At 36.4% G+C, this 25,145-nt stretch overlaps 1 protein-coding gene and 2 long non-coding RNA genes across 28 annotated transcripts in view; 2 read left to right on the top strand and 1 right to left on the bottom strand.

The window, feature by feature from the left end:
* Positions 1–17,908, top strand: part of LOC147835144 (uncharacterized) — a 137,267-nt gene extending 119,359 nt beyond the window's left edge. For 2 of the 10 annotated variants that reach the window (XR_015501440.1, XR_015501444.1), the window contains exons 3-8: positions 7,350–7,447; positions 8,444–8,479; positions 8,847–8,869; positions 13,985–14,104; positions 15,106–15,594; positions 15,650–17,908. Coding sequence is in view for 1 of the 10 variants with exons in the window: in XM_087271230.1 (XP_087127356.1) it covers positions 7,350–7,479; positions 8,444–8,479; positions 8,847–8,869; positions 13,985–14,097 (302 nt within the window). In the remaining 9 variants the exon portion in view is untranslated. Of the gene's footprint in view, positions 1–7,349; positions 7,480–8,443; positions 8,480–8,846; positions 9,057–13,984; positions 14,105–15,105 lie in introns of those variants that run through there. The other 8 variants (XR_015501441.1, XR_015501443.1, XR_015501442.1 and 5 more) reach the window with 8 other exon arrangements.
* On the bottom strand, positions 14,749–23,547 carry LOC147842182 (uncharacterized). The gene is made up of 2 exons (XR_015501475.1): positions 23,442–23,547; positions 14,749–15,372 (listed from the first exon to the last, which is right to left on the bottom strand). It is a non-coding gene; the product is annotated as an uncharacterized LOC147842182 (long non-coding RNA).
* Positions 18,287–25,145, top strand: part of LOC103911773 (uncharacterized) — a 339,222-nt gene continuing 332,363 nt past the window's right edge. For 14 of the 17 annotated variants that reach the window (XR_015501463.1, XR_015501451.1, XR_015501452.1 and 11 more), the window contains exon 1: positions 23,087–23,153. This is a non-coding gene — a long non-coding RNA (uncharacterized LOC103911773). Of the gene's footprint in view, positions 18,469–23,086; positions 23,154–25,145 lie in introns of those variants that run through there. The other 3 variants (XR_015501455.1, XR_015501457.1, XR_015501454.1) reach the window with 2 other exon arrangements.

Here is a 25,145-nt window from a genome sequence, read left to right as displayed (position 1 = left end):
TGACAAGGTCACACTTTGATAAAGTCTCATTTGTTGACATAAGTTGCTGGATTAACATGAATAAATATTATAAATCATATGTTTTTAGAGGTCTTTGTTAATGTTATAGCTAATTAAAATGTTTGTTCACAGTTGTATAACTGAACATGCAATGTTTGATCATAAAAATGTATTAGTAAATGATGCGAATTGCATACAATAACAATACGACAAACTTGATGTAGTAAAATAACTGACGCTAAACTCGGAATATGAAGTCAAACATTTTGATCATAAAAATGTATTTGTAAATTTTGCGATATAATCATATAATAAATATTATTATTCACTGTTCGTTCATGCTAACTAATGTAAATAACTAAATAACATTAACAAATCAAACCTTTAAGATCACAAAGCAAAATAAGTGGATCCCAATGAATATGTTGTAGGAAATAATGTGGAAAAATCAAGTGATTTATAAATATTTATTGGTATTTTAGTTTTTTCTTATTATTTTGCAACACCATTTGGATTTACTGCATTATTTTACTGTTTTTAAAGATGTTAGGTGATCACATTCCTCATTTAATGAATATAACTATTTATTAAAACTGTTTTGTTTAAATTATAGGTGCCCAAACGATTTCTTATGAAGGACCAAAAAGCAAATGCCATGGGTAATTTCCTGATTTATTTAATAATATTTAAAAACAAGTAGAAAGCATTGCTTTATATTAACTGATACAGCATTTTCATTTCATAATGAACTTGTTAACAATCTCATCTGCGACAGAATGGAGTTACACTTGTTTTTGCCTTTTTTGCTCACGATTGTCTTCTGCATAGTCCTCTATTCGTCTGAGACATTATTGACTCTACATTTTTTAGAAAAACTGATTTGTTTACATTTATTTGATTTGGAATATCAAAGCTATAGACTATATGTGAATGTGTATACATGTATTCATATGTAGGCCTATGTATGTACATGTATATATGAATGAGTGTGTATGTATACATATGCATGTATGTATATGTGGGCATATATGCGAGAGGAGATCATGTGATCCGGAAGTGTACAAAAAGGAGCACCTGATTGTGATGAACATTGTCTGATGAAGAGCCAGGTGGCTCGAAACGTTACACGCTCTGTGTCAGCCTTTTTAATTTAATAAATTTGCATTTTTGGAGCCTTGGTGTTGCCGCCTTTGATTTACATTTATTTTACATTTTATTGAAACATTTCATTTCAGTTAACTTTTTTTGTAGCTCAGCAATAAAGCAAACAAACAAAAAGGTTACTTTTAAATATATCTTTGTTGGGTGACGCGGTGGTGCAGTAGGTAATGCCGTCGCCTTACAGTAAAAAGGTGTTTCTGTGTGGAGTTTGCATGTTCTCCCCGCGTTAGTGTGGGTTTCCTCCAGGTGCTCCAGTTTCCCTCTTAGTTCAAAGACATGCTGTACAGGTGAATTGGGTAAGCTAAAATGTCCGTAGTGTATTAGTGTGAATGAGTGTGTGTGGGTGTTTCCCAGATATGGGTTGCAGCTGGAAGGTTATCCGCTGCGTAAAACATATGCTGGAAAAGTTGGCGGTTCATTCCGCTGTGGCGACCCCAGATAAATAAAGGGACTAAGTCGAAAAGAAAATGAATGAATGAATGAATGAATGATATCTTTGTTATGGGCATTCGTCCACACCCTCTCCATCTTTCTCATTCTCTTTTCAGATGCAATGGTGGGCCAAATCAAAGGTTACTATGGGCCAACTTTGGTCCGTAAGTCCTATAGTACTTTGGGCGTTTCTGGTTTATTAGGTACACCTTACTAGTAGCGGGTAGACCCCCCTGTTTAGCATCTAGCAGTTGCTGCAGAGTTGTACAATACTTAGGTAGGCTGTGGCATTGACACAATGCTCAATTGGTACTAATGGATCCAAAGCGTGCCAAGAAAATAGCTCATCTGCAGCGTTGAGAGATTCTGCATACCTTGGTTGTAACAAGTGGTTATTTGAGTTACTGTTGTCTTTCTATAAGCTGGAACCAGTCTGGCCATTCTCCTCTAACCTCTGGTATCAACAAGGCATTTACACTTACAGAACTGCCACTCACTGGATATTTTCTCTTCTCAGACCATTCTCTGTAAACCCTGGAGATGGTTGAGCTTGAAAATCCCAGTAGATCAGCAGTTTCTGAAATACATCTGGCACCAACAACCATGCCACGTTCAAATTCACTTAAATCGCCTTTCTTCCCCATTCAGGTGCTCGGTTTAAACTGCCGCAGATCGTCCTGATCATGTCTACATGCCTAAATGCATTGAGTTGCTGCCATGTGATTGGCTGATTAGAAATTTGTGTTAACAAGCAGTTGGACAGGTGTACCTTATAAAGTGGCCGATGAGTGTATATTGTCTATAATCAATAAGCAATAAAATATTCACTTAAATTAATGCCGTGCACTGTATGTACACACACATATTCAATTCATCTTTATTTCTATAGCGTTTCTATAAACCAATGCCAACACAGGGAGAACATGCAAACTCCACACAGAATTGCCAACATACTCAACTGAGGCTCAAACCAGCGACCTTCTTGCTGTGAGGCGATCATGCTACCCACTGTGCCACCATGACGCTTTATATTATATCATAAACATGAAATGCATATTAAAGGAATGCACTGAAACCGTTCTTGCTGTTTAATTCATTCATTTATTTTATTTTCAGCTTAGTCCCTTTATTAATCAGGGGTCGCCACAGCGGAATGAACCGCCAGTGTTTATTTGTAATTCTCAAATTGACTTACCATTTCTGATTATTGGTTTCTGATTTTTTTTTCATTGTTCATCAGCAAATCTTAAACGCACAACTAAAAACACACTCATCTGATATCGAATCATTTACTGCACACAAGAATCAGAGAGTCACCCTCGTTTTAAACCACAAGAAAGACTGCAGTGGTGAATGTCAGGAGATAAAGAGCGGCCACTGAGGAATTAAAAGAGCCCACTGATGCTGTATGTGTGTGTGTGTGTTCCTGCTAACCGCATGCAGTTTAAATAAACTTAACATTTGTCTGGGATGAAGGTACTGAAAGTAGATTAGGCACTGAGAGCTCAGGCGGGAGAAGCTGCAGGAGCCGGCTGAATTTACAGGATTACAGGAGTCTTTCTTGCATTGGTTGTCAGGGATTGCTGTTGTGCGTGTTATCAGTGCAGGTCAGAGGAAACAGTGGGTCGTTCTCACAGCTCACCGCAGGTACAAATAATGGCTGAATGTACACCGGGGATCTCAGTGTATCTGTGTGCATCATGCAGACTGAAAGAAGCGTTAATGCTGCCTCTTAAACCTATGAGGAGAAGCCATGCAGAATGCGTTTACTCTAAAAATAAGGGTTTTACTTCATATTTTGATCACTAGAATTACTGACAGAACTATAGTTCACTATACACTTAGGTTTAATAACTGATTACTTTTATCTTTGCCATCGTGACAGCACATAATATTTGACTAGAGGTTTTTAAAGATGTTAGTATTCAGCTTAAAGTGACATTTAAAGGCTTAACTGGGTTAATTAGGTAAGTTGGTGTAATTAAGTCATTGTATAATGATGGTTTGTTCTAGAAAATCTAAAAAATATTGCTTAAATGGGCTAATAAAATTGACTATAAAATGGCTCTTAAAAAATGATTAACTGCTTTCATTCTAGCCGAAATAAACAAAAGTAGAATTTTTCCTGAAGAAAAAAATATTTTAGGAAATACTGTGAAAATTTCTTTAATCTGTTAAACATAATTTGGGAAATATTTGAAAAAGAAAAGTCAAAGGAGGGCTAATAATTCTGACTTCAGCTGTATATATAGCTACACAGTGCATCACAAGAGAGGAATATAAGGTGTTAAATTACACAACACAACATCAGGAAGGAGATTACGAATGCTGAGGTGCAGATTTAATAGGTTTAGAAACATCTTAACAGTGTTAAGTCATTTATTATTGAGAAGTATGTATGTTGTTGTGGATTGTATTGTTTTGTAAGTGTGAGATGCAGTGGTTGTTTTCATCTCAGACACAATAATACATCTTAAAGTCATTCTTAATCTATTATTAATGAGATTAGAAAACAGTTTAGAAATAGATTTGGCTTCTTGCCACAGTGTAGGTTTATTACATTGGCCATCAAAGCAGTCATTGGCTAAAATGGCAAAATGGTGTCCATATTTATTCTGTTGTACATTCAATTATCTTAATGTTTGACTTCACTCTAGGTATGTAAGATGAAGTGGAGATACTAGCATTGATGATATTTACATATAAAGATTAGTAAACAATCTTTGTTTCTATATATTTTCATGTTCGTAGTTTAGCTTCAGTTACTTTACTACATTAGGTTTGTTGTATTGTTATTGTAGTCAGTTCGCAACATTTACTAATACATTTTTATGATCAAACATTGCATGTTTAGTAATACAACTGTAAACAAACATTTTAATTAGCTATAAAACTAACAAAGACCTCTAAAAACAAATGATTTATAATATTTATTCATGTTAATCCAGCAACTTATGTACTGTAAACAAATGAGACTATCAAAGTGTGACCTTGTCATTCAAATATTTCTGAAAATGTATCTAGATTATAGATATATCCAATTTAAAATGGGATTAGAAAACAGTTTAGAAATAGATTTGGCTTCCTGCCACAGTGTAGATTTGTAATGTTGGCCATCAAAACCATCATTGGCTAAAATGGCAAAATGGTGTCCATATTTATTCTGTTGTACATTCAATTATCTTGAAGTTTGACTTGAAGTGGAGATTCTGGCATTAATGATATTTAGATTAGTAAATACTGGAAAAGAGCAGTCTTTGGCCCAATCCCTATTCTATTTTCCTTCCCCCATGGCCCTTGAAATGGAGTGTGAATTACTGCTAATTACTGATATTACTGCTGTTCTCACTAGTGCTGTCTGATATTGCACTGATGCTTTTGACATATACTGTACCTTATTATATGCATACGTCACGTTAATAGCAATACCGGTCTTTTTATGAGTAGCGATATTAGTTTATCCAGTGCAAGCCTGTTTGCGATGATGTACGTGGTGTTAAATTTGACATATAGCTGCCCCTTGCACTGCGGACATCATCTGCCGATTATCTGAAGGATTAAACAGAAGCTCTCGTGCTAGATGTGGCAAACAGTTACCTGAAAACTCCATCCCACAGACTTTTCATAGCGGACTTGAAGCCAATGGACGTCTTATCCACTCTTCTAAAAGTGTAGATGGTGGATTAACATTCAGCACATGATCACTAGTAAGATGTGTCATTATTTATAACTTAAGATACCATAGTTTCTAAAACAAAATCTGTCAGTGTTATCTTCATTCTCATCTTCAGCGCTTTACAATTTTTCACGGTAGTAGCTCTCTCTGTCATCCCAAGCCAGAAGGCATTGACTGAGTAATTGACAGCTGATATTAACCAATCTTTCACGTCCAGTGCTAGAGCAGCGGTGGGCCAATAAGAAGAGCGCGAAGGCGGGGCAAGCATTACGGACTTGGCTTTGTTTACTGCAGAAATTTGACATGACAACTGTTTTAAACCATTCCTCAGCGCTGTGTTTTGCGCTTGCAGTAAAAACTGGTCGCACACAACAATTTTAAGCACTCGCAGAAATGCTCCCAAATATATTTTAAGGTCGCATAGATAAAATTTCAGGCGCATATGCGACCAAAATCGTCGCAATTTCGAGCCCTGTGTCCTGTTTGTTAATTTACAGTAAAATGATGACATCAGAATATGACTATTCATCATTATAAAGTTGAATTATTCTGTTTAAGACATGTGCTTGTCCTTTGTCATTGTTGTGTTCGTTGTCACTCATACTTAAATAATCTGTCACAGAAGTTCACTCAAAAGTGAACGTTCTTTCTGTCTTTAATTACTAACACTCCCGTCTATGTGATTTTTCAGGTTTTTTATTTTTAGTCAATTAAAAAGAAAAAAACTTGTTTCACATTAGCCCCTTTCACACAGTGATACCGGTAAATATCTGGAAAATGTCCGGAACGACTTTACCGGTATATTGAAAAAAGCGCTGTTCACACAGGCGATCGTTACGGAAATTTTCCGGAAAAGAGCATTCACACATCCATTCCAAAATACCAGTAAATTCTGACATCATTCACCACAAATGAGCTTTAAATGGCTGCGCTTGTATTTGTAAACATTTGACTAAATTACAAACTCTGTGGATGATCAATATTGTGAACAACTTTCGCAGGATCACTTTCGCATGTCGAGATGTTCATAATATGTGCGTGTGCAGGCGCTCACAGGCTGTTTCACAGGCACACGCAAAGCTTGAAGGTAAAAAAACAACGGCTTATCATAAGCATCTCATCGATGATTATTTACACAGTTGACATTAAGAAGAACATATAAACGTGATCTGACTAACTTCTAGCAGCTAAATGTGTCTGGAAAAATATTCAAAGGCTTTTATTCTCACAAACCGCGCGGACGTAAGTGCGTCTGACTGTTGTGATTGGCTAAAGCAGACGTCTCACGTCAGCACGTTCTAGACGTGCACGCGCTTATTACGGTAATCTTTCTTCTGCATTCACACAGCGCAGCATTCCGGCAAGTTGCCGGTAATATTACAACTTCTCTTTCCGGAAAATAGCCAGAACGAATTTACCGGTATTTTCAAAAAGGACCTGTTCACACATACAACAATTTTCCGGAAAGGTCTGTATGTGTGAAAGGGGCTATTGTCATTATGGGGCATTGTGTGTAGAATTTTGAGGAAATTAATTGAGTCTATTTTGGAATTAGGCTGTAACATAAAAAATGTGGAAAAAGTGAAGTGCTAAGAATACTTTCCGGATGCACTGTAAACATAAATGAATGAATACACATATAATGTGTGTTTATTTAAAGACTAGTCTAGTTTTGGGCTATTCTTAGATGTCTATTAGATTTTCACAGACAGCCCAAGTTTAGCCTTGTTTTAGCCAAGCTGTCTACATTTAGATGTCTATTAGACACAAAGTTGTTTGCAGGGAAATTGTTAAAAATTTAGTACTATCTGATCACTTGGGTTTGATTAGGTCAGGCATGGGAAAATAAGAAGTGATTTGGGAAATGTCCTTATTTTAGTGCATGTATGTGTCTCAGTCAGAAAGTGAATGAAAGTGAGGCGAGTGTAATGTTCTGGAGGATGTGTGTATGTCAGGCAGTCAGTGAGTCTCTGTGTCTCTGATGTCTGTGGAGGCGTTGCCTGGAGACGCAGGATTTGCTGGAGTTATTGAACCACAACTGGCTTCTTGCTTTAGAGGATAATTAGCTTGTGTCTCGCAGGTTTCTGTCGGCCGACGGGACTCCAGTGGAACCTGCGGACGCTCCGAGCGGAAGAGCTTTTAACCCGGCCGGCAGAAGACGCGCACAGACTGACGCAGGTGCTCCATTTACCTGTACTAGAAAACACTGAGTGAGCAATCCACAAATCCTCAAACACACACACATAGACAGAAGGACACAGACAGACGCACACACACACATACACACACACACACACACACACATAGACATAAAGACAAACAGACAGACAGACAAACACACACACAATTACACAGCCAGGCAAACAAATACGTGCGCACACAAACACAAATACACAGTCAGACAAACACACACACTTACAGTAAACATATACACACACATGTATGCACACATGTACACACAAACACGTATGCTTACACAGATACACAAACCCAGACAGACACACACATACATGTGTATGCACACATGTACAGTACACACAGACAAACAAACACACATATACACAGTCAGACAAACACCTATACACAAACAGATAGAGGTACAGACACACAAAGCCAAACAGAGACACACACATATATTCAAAAACACACACACGCACATACATACACATGTACAGACGCACACATATACAGACAGACAAATACGTGCGCACACAAACACAGACACAAATAAACAGTCAGACAAACACACACACTTACAGTAAACATATACACACATGTACACACAAACACGTATGCTCACACAGATACACAAAGCCAGACAGACACACACATACATGTGTATGCACACATGTACAGTACACACAGACAGACACACATATACACAGTCAGACAAAACATCTATACACAGACAGATAAAGGTACACACACAGATACACACACACACACACACACACACACACACACACACACACACACACATACACAGATACACAAAGCCAAACACACACACACAGAGAGAGAGAGAGAGAGAGAGAGAGAGAGATAACCCTTTCCTGTCTGTCTTTGCTTCTCTCATATAATAAGTTGTGGATAATTCCAGAATGATCTCCTCAGAAGTTGTTTTGTATTGATGGACTTAATGAATGTTTTTAATTGGTGTGTTTGTCTTTGTAGGTGTGCAGAGCTCATGATGTTGATTTCAGTTTGCAGGTAAAGACCAGTTTGTTTAGTGTCATTATACATGCTACTTAGTAACATGCACCATACAATGTTCAAAACACACTCACTGCACATAATACACAGTATAGGTGTTTTATTTTAAAATATTTTTATTATGTTTTTATTTATTTATTTTGATTTGATGAACAGTTTTTAAGAATGTTAAGGATGAAATTGCTCTGCTTTTATTTAATGTATGTATGTATGTATGTATGTATGTATGTGTATGCGTGTGTGTATGTATGTAGTGCAAATGTAAGTGCACTTTACCTTAATATCACACACTTTAAACATTTTCCCACCGTGTGCACTACAGAAATGATGCGTGCTCTCTCTCTTTCTGTGTGTGTGTGTGTAGGTTTGCAGTATCAGTTACAGCAGGTGAGTCTGACACACAAATATACTCCTGCATTAGAGGAGGCGGAGAGCAAAGACAGATCCTCTGACCTTCCGCTTACACACACACACACACACACACAAACACAAACACCCAAACAGAGCACAATTTTCTTGCATATTTGTATGTTTAAGACTTTCCAATAAATGTTGTTCATATTTCTGCATTGATTCCTGCCTCATTTCTGCATCTCTCTCTTCCTCTGATATAAATGACTGTTTAAAAAGTACACCTTAAGGCAAGACACTGCAAGTGAACAGGGTTAGGTATATATAATAGTAATCACCATTCATAATAGAGTCAAATGATTTTACAGAGGGGGTTTTGGGTATCTTATTGTATCATTGTATAATTAAGAAAATACTGAAAACAGCTTTGGATAACAGCAACATTTTTTAATTTTAACATTTATAAGATATTTAACAAACACAGTAGACAAATAAAAAGAAGAAAAATTGTACAGAATAACTGACATTAATTCCCCCCTTAAAAAAAAAGCAAAAGCTGACAATTTTAACATATTTACAAAGTCAGTGTCATGAATATATACAGTAAGTTAGAGATGAAAATGTACTAACTTAAAATGCTAAATTCCCAAGAGTCTTAATATAGGTCCCCATGTGGTTTTAGCTTTTTTTTGTGAAGTTTTAAGACGTAGTTGTTCCATTTGAATGACATAAAGCAGCTCGTTCAACCAGCTCTTATAACAGGGAGCCTTTGGAGATTTCCAATGAAGTAACATCACCCTTTTAGCTGTAATCATGCCAACCATCAGGGCTTGCTGCTGGGTTAACGGAAAGCTATCCATTAAATTAGTATATCCAAAAATAACCAAATTGTTATCAGGTTGGATATCGGTTCCATAAGCACTGGAAAACAATTAAAAAATGCTGGACTAAAACTCATAAAGAACAGGACAAAACCAAAATAAAAGTCCCTTCTGCCCCACCACATCTGTCACATTTAGGAGAGACAGAGGAAAATATTTGACTTTATCTAATTTTAGAGAAATGAAGGGGATGTAAAACTTTAAATTTAATTAATTTATTAATTTAATTAAGCCCCCCTTGAATTATTACAGTAGTTCACTTGTTTATTTTCCCCCCAATCTCTGTTTATTGGAGAGAAGATTTTTTTTCAACACATTTCTAAACATAATAGTTTTAATAACTCATCTCTAATAACTGATTTATTTTATCTTTGCCATGATGACAGTAAATAATATTTGACTAGATATTTTTCAAGACACTTCTATACAGCTTAAAGTGACATTTAAAGGCTTAACTAGGTTAATTAGGTTAACTAGGCAGGTTAGGGTAATTAGGCAAGTTATTGTATAATGATGGTTTGTTCTGCAGATCGAAACAATAATATAGTTTAAAGGGGCTAATAATTTTGACCTTAAAATGGTTTTTAAAATGAAAACTGCTTTTATTCTAGCCCAAATAAAACAAATAAGACTTTCTCCAGAAGAAAAAATATTATCAGACATACTGTGAAAGTTTACTTGCTCTGTCAAACATCATTTGGGAAATATTTAAAAAAAGACTTCAACTGTATGTCTCGAATTTATCGAACCTTTGTTTTTTGTATAATTAAATGTTTTATATAACCACACATATTATGAATAAACACAGTAAAAAGCCTTCTGCGAAGTGTGGTGTGTGTGAAGCTGCTGAAGTGGAGCTGTGCAGCATATTAAAACTCATTATAACAAACATTAACAAATCTAACATCTTTAAAATAGCAAAAGAAGCACTTAAACATCTAGTTTGGATGTTTTCTTACCATTAAACTAAAAAAAGAAAACCACAAAAGCCACCTCAAAATTGACAGGTACACAAAACTGTTTCTGCCTGCAGTGTCTGACCTTGATATAAGATCTAATTCCCTAACACACACTTTAAGACTCCCTGTATATTTATGTATGCACTATTTTCCTAAATGAAGCGTCCAGACACACAGGCAGGCATCTGCAGCTCTGCTTTTCTGTGTTACATGTTAAAGGTTGTAGCAGGAGCAGCATCACGGCATTAGTTACATGTGTGAATGTGTGTGCGCACAACCTCGCTGGCTTCGCTGGGAAGTATGTGTGTGTGTGTGTGTACCCATAGAGCGGCCGGCCAGGCTGCAGATATCATCCATCTCCTTGTCACAAAGCGCCAGGGTTGCTGGGTAGGCAGCAGACAGCCGCTCGGCGCTGAGGATGGAGCTGAATCCTAATTCGGCCGCTCTTCTCCCCCGCCTCCCACGACGGAAAATCGTTAAACTCAGGATTGGAGAACAAAGCAAAGAGCTTTAGCCAGCGAGCTGCTGTTAACACGAAACACACATTAAACACGGCTCAGAGAGACGCGCTTAAATCATGCAAACTAGGTGGCTTTCTGAAGAGCGTGGTGTGTTCCAAAACTTGCCTGCATAGTCAGCTGTCTTTTAGGGCTGGAACTTAACGAATGACGGATTTACAACACGGTTAGCAAGTCCATCACTTGTAAACTATAAATGCATTTAGTGACTAAACAAGTTGAGTTTGCGTATAAATAATGGTGTGACTTGCCTTCAGTTCATTTCAATAGAGTTTGATTCTAAACCAATCCTGTGCTACTCTAAGGGTGCTTTCACACCTGCCTTATTTAGTTCAGTTGAATGGCACTAGAGTTCGTTTTCCCTCTTGGTGCATTTATTTTGGGCAGGTGTGCATGCCGCAATTGTACTCGACTTCATACCAAAAGGTGACCAAAATAGCGTACTGAGACTTGCTTGAAGAGGTGGTCTTGGTATGGTTTCAAACGAACCCTGGAGCAGTTAGTTTGTGGTAAAACTATGATCTGAACTAAAACAGACCCAACCACAAAAAGTACTGGGCCTTTTGGACTAATCCAGCTGCCGTAGGCCAATGTGTTGTGCATTATGGGATATGGAGGGAAAATATTTGTTGACAGCGCTTTCCCAACAGAGAGAGAGAGAGAGGGAATACAAGAATACAATACCTGATGGATCTATGGTATTATTTCTACAAGATGACCATGTCGCAGTTTAGCTAAATTAAATCACGCCTTCTCCTGAAGTGATGTGCGATGCATCAAAACACTGGCTGTTACTCAATTCCAAGAATGCAGAGAACGGACTTGCGTTCTTGTGGAGACCGGTTTTGCCAGGTGTCCTCGGAAGAACGAACTCAGGAGACCGCAAGGGCAGAGAACGCGTCCTTTGAGAATTGAGATGCTGCATTCTTCCTGATGGTCACATGACCTTCACGTGTTTTAAATGGGAAATTATTTAAACATTACAGCCTTCATTCAACGATTTATTGTTTTTCTCCTTTTCAAAATATATATTTTGCATAAAAACAATATAAATATATTTTGCACAATATAAATAAAACAGATTTTAATACGAGTTTCTGCAAACAAACACCCTAAATGTGTTTATTCCTTTATTAAGATGTCCATGGTAATGTTTACTTTCACCGTTTCATTTAGGGAAACTCCTAAGGTAAATAATTAATATCTATGAACTTTAATAATAAATCTAGATAAAATGCAGCGCTTCCCATCTCCATTCGCAATGACTTCTGGGACTTCCAGAGCGAGTTCGGTGCTCAAGTCTGCATCGGTGCGTCCTTGATATCAAGAACACATCCGGGAAGTTACGCGCGTCCTCCGTACTTGCGGTCGATTAAAAATTTTTAGATATTTGGACTACAAACAAGACAAAAAATCTAAGTAAGAAAAGCATTGAGTATTGGAACTGAACTTAGGCAGCTGATGATGACGTTTTACAAGAACACGAGGACGCAAGACCGCTGAAGAACGCATATTGAGAAACGGCCACTGTTTTCCAGCCGTGCTTCATTCTCGAAATGTATAGTTTGTCTAAAGCAGAGATACAATCAGTCAGCGCAGTCGTTCCTTCATAATAAAAAGCGACATTTTGTGTCTGCGGGTTTGTTTACTTGTGGGAGTTCATTGGCATTTTCCCGCTCATGAATTCTGACCAATCAATAAGCAGCTTAAGAACTTTGTTCAACAACATCTGGCCAATGAGAGAGAAGGATTTTGTCAGATGAGTGCATTTTGGTTCTTTTACTGATTCAGACCAAAGCCCGCAGTGTGGTGTCAAAACGACCCAAAGACAGCAGAAAATACAACAATGCATCATTTATGCCAAATGAAGCGAACTACAGATGTGAAAGCACCCTATGACATAAGAAACACATATTCCAGTTGTTTTCAGTTTGTCTCCCAATTTTGAAACGACTCTAAAAAGAAGACAAAAAACACATCACAAACCCAAATATAGACTTGATTTCAATAGTTTGCTGCTTATCCATAGGTGTGTTACTTTAAAAAGAATAAAAAAACACAAATATTCGAACGCAAACATAAGCTGCACTCACAGAAATAAAGGCATAATCTGTCACAGGAGCGCTACCTTTTCAAAAGGTATATTTGTGTTTCATAACACATTTTTAGACAAACGTAAAGACTTTTTCTTTGTGAATGAACCATTAGTATGTTCATCCAGCCAATCACACTGCAAAAAATGCTTTTCTTTCTTTGATTTTTTGTCTTGTTTGTAGTCCAAATATCTAAAAAATTAATTCGAGAAGAATTTTCTAGACAAGCAAAACATGTTGCCTTCTTTTAAGAAATAATCTGCTAATATTAAGGGATTTTTACCCTAAAACAAGCAAAATAATCTGCCAATGGGGTAAGCAAAATAATCTTGTTTTTCCTTTTGACATAAGATTATTTTGCTTACCCCATTGGCAGATTATTTTGCTTGTTTTAGGGTAAAATCACTTAATATTAGCAGATTATTTCTTAAAAGAAGGCAACATGTTTTGCTTGTCTAGAAAATTCTTATTGGATTAAGAGTTTTAAGATATTTGGACTACAAACAAGACAAAAAATCTAAGTAAGAAAAGCATTTTTTGCAGTGCAGAATCAAGCATTCGACGGTGTGTATTTTTCCATCAGGCAGTGTATAGTTGAATGAGGTCACATCATATCTGAAGAGGCAGCTTTATTTCGTAGACCTGTTTTTACTCTGCTGTCCGTCTGTGTTCGCGAGGACATGCGTTTGTGTTTTTCCAGCTCTTGGAAGTCTCAGCGCAGGCCTCTTTGTTGATGTGAACTCAATGGACTCTCCTGAGTCTGCAGGCCTGGAAAACAGATCCGGTCCCACACACACACAAAGGAAACTTTGATTCAAGGGTGAGTAAAACAAATGCTCTGCTTGTACGTTATCAAACTCCACTGGCCTTCCTTCTGAAGCTCAGCCTCCAGGGATTTCCCATGAAGAGGAGGAGGAGGAAAGAAAAACTGAATTATCTTTTATGCAAACTAAAACATTCATCTGCTCAGAGTCACAAACCTGCTCGGAGTCTTTAATCCTGGAGTTGGCACTAAAGCGAGGCAGGAGGAGAGATGTTGACTATGGTTTTCTGGTTCATGATGTGGTGAACTCTTTAACCTGAGTGAGAGTCTGAATCATCACCACTCATCAGCTGATCAGGCCTTACTATAGGGAAACATCACATTATAAAAATATACAGTTGAAGTCAGAATTATTAGCCCCCACTGTATATTTTTGTCCCCAATTTCTGTTTAACATAAAAAAATCTACACATTTTAAAGCATAATACTTTTAAAAACTCATTTCTAATAACCAATTTCTTTATCTTTGCCATGATCATATTTTACTAGTTATTTTTCAAGATACTAGTATTCAGCTTAAAGTGACATTTAAAGGCCTAATTGTGTTAATAAAAAAAAAAAAAAAAAAAAAATATATATATATATATATATATATATATACAGTATATATATATTGCTTAAGAGGGCTAATAATATTGACCTTAAAATGGTGTTTAAAAAATTTAAAACGGCTTTTATTCTAGCCGAAATAAAACAAATAAGACTTTCTCTAGAAGAAAAAATATTATAGGAAATACTGTGAAAATCCCTGCACTGTTAAACATAATTTGGGAAATATTTAAAAAAGAATAAAAAATTGCAAAGGGGGCTAATAATTCTGACTTTAGCTGTATATATGACAAACTTTTTTCAGTGTTTTACAGAAAACACCCAGTAAAACGTTGTTTCAATTTGTGTAGGCCTAATAAAACAATTCATCTTAATGACAATGGCATATTATTCAGCATTATTTGTAATACTTTTACTTTGTGATGACGTTATTTGGTTGAATTTTCCAGGTCTGCCCTGTGATTTTGTCAAATGTAAAAGTGGGATGTTTCTCCTTGATGAAGTGATGATGGTGTGGACTGGATGATGGTGTCTGCTGTCTCTCAGCAGCTCAGCGGTGCTGCTCTTCTGCTGGAGATCCAGCACAAACACCCGTGCAGCTGCGTGTCAGACATGACAGAAGAAGCAGCCAGAACACGAGCACGCCGACAGATGGAGCCGCCCGACTGTGGAGAGTCCCGTCCACAGGACAGCTGGGGGATCAACTCCATCATGGGCTGTTGAGGAACAGGAGCGACGTCAAAACAGACACAAACATGACGAGATCTGGGTGATCCTTAAAAATCTGATGACACAATCTCATGGTTCTTTATAGGAATAGTTCATCCAAATATTAAAAATTACTCATGATTTATTCTCCATCAACCGGATCCAAACCTTTTGAGTTACTCTTTTCTGTTGAACACAGAAGAAGATATTTTGAAGAATGTTAGAAACCTGTAACCATTGACTTCCATTGAAGGAAAAGCATACTATGAAAGTCAATGGTTACAGGTTTTCAGATTTAAAATATCTTCTTTTCAACAGAAAAAAACAAACTCAAACAAAGGTTTGAAACAAGTAAAAGGAGGAAAAAGGATGACTATTAGGTGGTTAATGAATTTGTATAAACTGCTCACATGTAAATGCTTATGCTTAAAGGGATAGTTCATGCCTAAAGGGATAGTTCACCCCCCCCCCCCCCCACACATACACTTATTGTTTCAAACCTTATGAGTTTCTTTTGTCTTTTAAACAAAAAAGATGTTTAGAAAAAAGCTGAAAATCTGTAACCATTCACTTCCACATTAGGCTATTAGTTTTTCCTGCAATGAAAGTCAATGGCTGCAGGTTTTCAGATTTCTTTAAAATACATTTTTTGTGTTCAACAGAAAATATAAATTTTTAAAGGTTTGGAACCTCTTGATAGAGTAATAGTGAGTAAATTTTACATTTTGGGTGAACTATCACTTTAACTTTTCCAAAGTGTTCACACTAGTCAGATTTGGTTTGAAAAAATAAATAAATAAAAATAAAAACAGGTCCATATTGATACTACAAAGATACATTGGCCTATAAAGTACCTAACAATTTTAGGAAGTACACTTTTTTTCTTTTAATAAATTCCTATGTATTCTTTAGGTATGTGTGCTACACTTTTTAAAACGTTACCACTTTAGTGACAGCTAACATTAGCACACGGTAAAAATAATACATTTCCAAACAAATTTTAATGAGTAGCCATGAATTAGCCAAAATATAATGTAGTTATCTATTTAATCACACACATTTCTACTAGAATGATTCTTTTTTCTATTTAACTTTTATTATTAGCTGGATTAGCTTGCCGGATGGTCATCACACTTTTTGATGTGCCAAAAACATTTTCTTAAGATTTAGAATAAATAAATATAACCCATCGCGCAACAACAACCCCCCCCCCCCCCCCCATACCCCCCACCCCTCTTCCCGGCAAAAAAAATGAAAACCGTATTGATGTGCTTATACACTGTAAAACCCAAAAAGTTAAGGTAAGTCAAATCTTTTGAGGAAACCAATTGCAACAAACCATTTAAGTAAAAAAAAAAAGTATCCTAATGAGGACTGAGATCTTAATCCATTTGAGTTACCAAAGCAATTTGAGCACAATAAAACCCAATAAATGAAGAGAACTCATTTATTCAACTGAGTACTGTAAACACCAATGAGTTAAGGCAACTCAAACCGTTTGAGGAAACCGATTGCTACAAACTATTTGAGTTAAAAAAATTAATCTATATGAGTACTGTGAACTTACTTCATTTAAGTTGAAGTAACGAGGTATTTAATTTACTCATTAATGCAATTCACCTTTATTTGTATAGCGCTTTTACAATGTAGATTGTGTCAAAGCAGCTTTACATAAAAGAGCATAGTAAGTTGGAACAGGGTAGTTCAGTTTTTAGTGTTTAAGTTCAGTTCAGTTTAGCTCAGTTCAGTGTGGTTTAATACTCACTACTGAGGGCCTAGACACTGAAGAGCAAATCCATCGATGCGCAGCTGTACTAATCCCAAACTATGCAACCTAGTGGCAACAGCGGAGAGGGAAAAAAAACTTCACCAATTGGCGAGTTGGCATTACCTTCAACACTGTGTTCAAAACTTTTTTTCAAGTGAGTAGAATTAACTTTCAGTCAATTTTGAGTTAAATACACTCATTTCATTTGTTAAAGTTGACTGTTGTGTTTTACAGTGTACGTATTATTTTTAAAATACAAATTTATCACATAATATATCATTAGGGAAAACAATCTATCAAGGCTTTAAATTAAAAACTGCCTATTAAGGCAAAGTCAATTGTCATTAATAGGCAGCTAACAAACTGGCCAGTACAATTTCCTGTCAGAATTTGGCCACTTGAATAATAAAATATCATAATAATATTAATACTGTAGAGCTTGCTGATTTTTCTAGCAGCTCGTGCAGTTAAACTAATATTTTTTGTTTTCGCAATTGACAGCAAGAACAAACATGAAAGCGTTGTCTGATTGACAAGCAGCTCCTAATTATGTGTAAAAGTATTTAAAAAGCTAAATAAGACTAATTTACACCCCATTTCGAAAGTAAAACATACACTAACATTGCAGTGTGGGTGAGAGGGGGGCAGTATTTCGATGAAACCTGGTCATGCTGTGGTTCTGTGACTGCTGGTGTTGTTTGCTGTATGATTAAAATTATGACTGTTAAAGTAACTAGGTTAATTTCGATTTTAATAAATAAAAAATTCAACATTAATCTGATATTTCGGGCGTTTTGGTGGGTTTTGGACAGCTTTCGGGCTGGAAAATGTCAGCTATATCATGTGACCTTTGTATTACGTGGGTCTTTCGAACCACCGTTAAAGGTATACAACGATATATACATCATGCTAACTAAATGCTAACTTACAAGTGAGTCGCAACATTAAATGTACACTGAATGGATATCTAATTAAAGATTTGACAAAAGTTATTGCGTTAATAAATTACCCATTACTATTTTGTTGGATGACAGGAAAGGTAATGTAAATGTGAAGAAGCGCAGTATCTTTACATGCTACACGTTGTGGGTTATTGTAGCCTGAAGCCTGTTGGCCTACGCTTCCACTTTTCCAGAATTATTATTATGAAGTTTGCGTTGCCATGGCAGCAGGAGTACTGCGGCGCTGGTGGTCAGCACAGGTGAGTTTTCTGACCCCGGGCTCTAGTTGACCACTCATACTGATGAGAAAGCAGCTCTTCAAACTCCAGCACAAACATCACCTCTGACAGCAGAGATGAGCGCTAATGTGGAATTACAGCCCAATCATTCTGCTGGTTAGTGGACTGACATTTAATACATCAGCCTTGAAGACACCTGAGCTCTTGAATGTATGCATTACATCCGTTTTCTGTGTGTGACGCACTGTTTGGGGGGCTCAATCACCTGCGTATGGCTTCCTATCAAAACAAAAGGCTCTAATTATTTTTAAATGTTCTGATGCTTACAGTAAGGGTGTGTTAAAGCTGAGATCTGGCTGTCATGTGGGTTTAGACTAGACATGTAATGTTGTGCTATATTAAATATAGTAACAGATGTTACCTGCACCTAAAGATAAACAGGGGGAAAATCCACGCAGTTACTGCTGAAGTAGTTCAAATGGAGTTTAGAGCCTGTGTTTGTGAATGGAGCTGCATAATAAAAATAAATCTTGACAAATTATGGATGTAATGTTAATGTTGAAGGGAAAATCCGCAAGTTTTCGGAGAGGGGTCTGGATGCAGACCTGGTGCAGTGCAATCTGAGCTGCATCCAATGCTTTTTAATGGGCTCACCTAACCCCACCCCTGCATCCAGATACTATTGGGTTTTTTATTCTCCCGTGGCTTGTTCTGGCAATTTGATTTTCTGTTCAACACTGATGACATCTAGTGGGCAACCACATTATTACATAATGTGATTTCTTCTTAATAGGTTTAAAGAGGTAGTGCACCCAAAAATACAATTTTAAAGACATTGATTTATATATAGGCGACATGGTGATTCTGTGGTTAGCATTGACACTTCACAGTGAAAAGGTTGCTATAGGTGAATTTAATAAACTATACTGTCCATAGTGTATGAGTGAATGGATGTTTTCCAGGAGTGGGTTGGGCCCAGCTGGAAGGGCATCCACTGTGTAAAACGTATGCAGGATAAGTTGGTGGTTCATTCTTCTGTGGTGACCCCTGATGAATAAGGGACTAAGCCAGGGGCGTTGCTAGACATAAAGCTCTACTGGGGCACAGTATATATATATATATATATATATATATATATATATATATATATATATATATATATATATATATATATATAAGCAATATCACACAAGTAGCAGTGCGATATGGCTGTATATCGGCACTGGTGGGAGGCGTGCTTTGGCACGAGGCCACAGGCTGAGTGCCTTAGTGCTCCCACCAGTGCGATATACAGCCATATCGCACTGCTACTCGTGTGATATTGCGTTTATACAACAGTTTGATGGCATAATTGTGTATATAAAAACAAAATCAAACATGGAGAGTCTCAAAAACCCTTTTGTATGAGGAACTACTTTCTTCCGCGTTGAATTCAAATCATAAGCTGACAGTTAAACAGCTGAGCAAGCATCTTTTAAACTTTAGATCTGTAGTGTCTGCTTTTTGCTGGCTGTATGTGGGCGGAGTAATACACAAAGGGTAAAGAGGCTGTACGGGTGCTGATATTACGTAAATATATCACGGCTATCATCCAATCAGATTCAAGAACCAGGCAGAACTGTTATATATATATATATATATATATATATATATATATATATATATATATATATATATATATATATATATATATATACTGATATAACTGATATATATATATATATATATATATATATATATATATATATATATGTGTGTGTGTGTGTGTGTGTGTGTGTGTGTGTGTGTGTGTGTGTGTGTGTGTGATTAAAACTAAATAACAGTATTATTATTAATATACAATTATTATTCTAAATAGATAACAGAATTTAATGTGCTCAGTTTGCTTTTTAATTAAACTACATTGCTTTCTCCAGCCTTGGTTCAGTTGCACATGGAGAATAATGTCTTTATTCTGGGATTACCACTCTTAATAAATACACTTGCATGTAAAGTAAATCATATCTCAAAGCATTTACTAGGGGCCCTGGCGATTTTTACTGGGGCACGTGCCTTAGTAAATGGGGTCTAGCAACGCCCCTGTCACTAGGCCGAAAGAATATGAATGATTTATATATTATTTTGTACTACAGATGTTGATATCGATTTACAACATGCTTCAGAATATTTTTTTCTTGTGTTAATAGATTTAAAGGGATAGTTCAACCATAAGTTAAAAATCTGCCATTAACACATCTCCCACTTGTTTTCAGTTTAACACATTATATTTTAAAAAATATTGATTTATAATATTATTTGGTACTATAGATATCGATATCGCATTACAACCTTCTTCAAAATATTTTATTTTGTGTTAAATAGAAAAAAAAAACTTATGAATCTTTGGAACCACTTGAGGGTGAGTATTGAGTATATTTCTATGTTGGGTGAACTATCTCTTAAAAAGCATAATCAACAATTATTGATTTTCAGTGGGGTATATGCACACAGACTTTTAATTTTCAGCCAGGCAGCCCAATGGCTTCTGGTGAACTGTCTTTCATTACAAATTTGTCACGTTTAAGATATGATTTCTTTAAAAATCAGTGATCTTCACTGCCTGCTAGATATACGATATGAAGTGGGTCTCAGAACGAACAAGAAGCACTGCATTAAATTTCACTTTTCCCCACCATGTCTTTAAAACATGACAGTTTATTAACCCCAGTGCTTTCAATGGAATTTATGCGCTAACCTGACAGTGCCAGTGGTTACAATGATCTTTCATCTCATTTTACGCTTGAACAACCAAATGAATGCTTAAGTCTATTTAACTTAATGTATTGTAATTACATTACAGCATTGATGCTGTAAAAACAACCTTGTGAAATTTAAAATAATCACATTAAGCTTTCACAGGAAGTTTGTCGTTGTCTTTAAAACTCTAGCTGTGCATAGAGCCCATTGTCTGATTGCAATATTGGCCAGTAATAAACATTGATAAGGTAAATTAATTTAAATTGGGCCACTTTGAGTCCTTAATCACTATAGGATAACTACATTAAGCTTATTTCCAGTCAAAGTGATGATGAATACTGAAACACTGAACATATTTATGAAATGCATCAATGTACCTGAAGAAGTCTTGGGGATTTACAAAATGGCTACCAACACTTTACGCTTTGTAGCCTGTACCCATTGTGTCATATACACCTGTCTTAGAATGCGAAAAGAAAAGAAAAAGATACATTATTTCTGTGATTATTTGGATGATATAAGTATGTGGATTAACGATTAAAAAATATAATGTTCAGCTTCTGGTACAGACAAATTTACAAGCCATCAATTTATCATAAGCAGGCGAGATTTTTTATTGTCTGATTCACATTGTGTAGATTGGAATATTGGCCTGTGATAGACTTTGATGAGGTAAATTGGTTGAAAATGAGCCACTTTGAGTGATAACCAGCCTATTTCCAGTCAAAGTGATGATGAATACTGTAACACTGAACATATTTCTATCTAATGTCATGCATTCATGTTCCTGAAAAAGTCTTGGGTATTCATAAAATGGCTACCAAAACTTAACGCCTTGTATAGGCAAGCTAGCCATTGTACCATATACACCTATCCTAGTATGCAAAAAGAAAAGGATACATTATTTACGTGATTATTGAGACGATATAAGTATGTGAATTAAAGATTAAATCATAACGTTCAGTTTCTTGTACAGGCAAATTTACAGGGCATCAACTTATCGTTAGCAAGTGCCAATTTTCTTTAATAGCCTATTCTACTGAGGAAAATGTCATTTAGGTTACTTCTTAGTGTGTAATAATAGCACCAAATCTAAATTTTGGGTGAACTAGGCAATTTTAAGCCCTTATACCTGAGCTTTAGTGCTTTGATAGCAAATAAATCAACAATTTGAAATAAAATTATTTGGTGGGCAAGCACTTGCTTTAAATAAGCCATTAACATAATCCGTTCAGCCATTAGTACATTTTTACGTGTATGTTGGGTGAACTATCTCTTCAAAAGCATAATCCACGATTGTATTTGTCTGATTCACATTATGTAGATTGGAATATTGACCTGTAATAGACATTGATGAGGTAAATTTCTTTAAATTGTGTCACTTTGAGTGATAACCAGCCTATTTCCAGTCAGAATGATGATGAATACTGAAACACTGAACATATTTCCATCTAATGACATGCATTCATGTTCCTGAAGAAGTCTTGGGGATTCATAAAATGGCTACTGACACTACGCTTTGTGGCCTAGCCTTTGCGTCATATATACACCTTAGTATGCGAAAAGAAAAAATAGATACATTATTTACGTGACTATTTAGGCGATATAAGTATGTGGATTAAAGATTAAAACATAAAATGTTCAGTTTCTTGTACAGAAAAGGCATCAACTTATCGTTAGCAAGTGCTAGAGTGACCAGCATTTATGACTCTTCTTTAATAGCCTACTCTTCTGAGGAAAATATAACTTAGGTTACCTCTTAGTGTAATAGTAATAATAGCACAAAATCTAAATTTTCTGTTGAACTAGACTATTTTTAAGCCCTGAGCTTAATGCTTTAATAGCAAATAAATCAACCATTTGAAATAAGATTAATTGGTAGGCAGGCACTTCATAATGCTTTATTCCATATAATCCGTTAAGACATTAAAACATATAGCCACAAATTATCCTTGCTAATTCCACAAGTATTATAACTTTCGCCGGCTTTCCCGGCCTTTGGGAAGCAAACATGCGTAAAATGATCACAATAACCTGAGTCGAACTTCCGGTTTGGCAAACTAACTGAAGTCAGTTCAAATAATGCGGTGAAAGCTGGATGTACGGTAAGTTTTTAGCCACTTTATTATGTCCGTAATCAAAACACGGTTGTATTTAAACGTGACAATAATGTTTCCAAATATTTTCACGTCATTCAAGCTCTGCTTGATGTAATTTGTTGATTTTATTAAGTTTTTTTTTAATATTCGATGGCTTAAATTCCCTATACCCAGTTTCACTGATTGTTTACAGTTTAGCAGAAGCGTTAGCTCACATAAGCGTCATGCGGTGAAGGAAAAAGGTGTATTTCTTTCTTAGCATAAAACCGACAAAACATCTTAACGTAACGTTACCTGTTGTCATTTGTTGCTGCGTGTGCTCCTGTTGTCCAGAAGGGGGCAGCAGCGCGTCAGTATTTAGTAATTAATGCATAGTGTTGAGAATAAATGTCTAATCTGCTAAACCCGTAAAGCAAGTCATGTTTCTCATCTCTGTCGTTGATAATGTGACGCTAATGTTAAAGGATGGTTTGATAAAACTGAATCTGCGTGGTTGAGGCATTTAAACAGTAAAATTGATATTGGTGATGAATGGCCAGCAGCCCCTTCACACAGACCACACATACTGTACCGTCTCATCATTTCATCAAACATATTGCTCAAATTTGATCTGCCGTTTATGTGTCCCGTGAGGCCCCTGGCTGCATGAGAAATGCTAAACTAATAGGAATTGATTAGACTCGGATCTCTCGGGCTGCTCGTTCCCAGCGGTGGTGCTGATTTATGCGGCCTGTCAGTGTGTCTGATGAAGACAGATGCACTCAGAATAACTGCGGCGCAACTTCACTTCACTTTGCTGCATTTTAATGGCTTTAATTCAAGGAGGAAATTATTATTATTCAGGCTGATTGAAGTGACGGCAGATGGAGAACACAAGCATGGCTGTGTGTGTTGGTTTGCTTTCAGAATTCCCAGGTATATCAACTATTCATAATTAACAGTTCAAATTAGAAGTTTACACTAAAAAATGAACAAAACCTTTTTAATGTCTGATGGTAAAGCACACTAAATGTTTACTATTTTAGGTCCGTTAGGATTAAGTTACCCAATTTTTTTACATTTGCTAAATGCCAGAATAGTGGGAATTTTGTAATAATTTCTAGACAGGCAAAAGTTTACGTACATTTCCTTGTTTTTTGTTTTGTTTTTTTTTTCTGTTTTTTTTAGCTTTGGTTTTAAACTGTATAATTTTGGTCAAATGTTTTGGGTATCCTTCCACAAGCTTCTCACAAAAGTTTGAAGGAATTTGGCCCATTCCTCCTGACATAATTGGTCTAAGTGAGTCTGATGTGTTGGCTGTCTTGCTCGCACAGGCTTTTTCAACTCTGCCCACAAATGTTCTATAGGATTGAGATCAGGGCTTTGTGATGGCCACTCCAAAACATTCTCTCTGTTGTCCTTAAAGCACATTTGAACTAATTTGGCAGTATTCTTAGGGTCATGTTTGGAAGACTCATTTGTGGCCAGGTTTTAATTTCCTGGCTGATGTCTTGAGATGTTGCTTCTGTATTTCTACATAATGTTCTTTCTTCATGATGCTGTGAAGTGGACCAGTACCTCCTGCAGCAAAACAGCCCCACAACATGATGCTGCTGCCCCCATATTTCACAGTTGGGATGGTGTTCCTAGGCTTGTGAGCTTTCCCCTTTATCCTCCAAATGTAACACTGGTCATTATGGCCAAACAGTTCAATCTTAGTTCCATCAGACCACAGGACATGTCTCCAAAAATTCTTCTTTTTCCCAGTGTAATTTAGCTAATTGTAATCTGGCTTTTATGTTGATTCTGGCTTGTTGATTTTCCCATGTTGTCACACAAGGAAGCAGTGTGTTTGAGGTTTTCCTTAAATACTATTCTACAGTTGTGCCTCCGCCCTCAGTTATCTCAAATGTTGTCAATTAGCCAATCAGAAACTTCTAAAACCTCGACACTATCATCTGAGCTTTTTCAGAGGCATAATAATCTTATTGTATGTAAACTTGACTTTCAAGAAAAGTG

Source organism: Danio rerio, chromosome 10 (assembly GCF_052040795.2).
Source record: "Danio rerio strain M-AB ecotype USA chromosome 10, GRCz13ab, whole genome shotgun sequence".
NCBI classification, from domain to species: Eukaryota; Metazoa; Chordata; class Actinopteri; order Cypriniformes; family Danionidae; genus Danio; species Danio rerio.
This window is presented reverse-complemented; position numbering and strand designations above follow the sequence as displayed.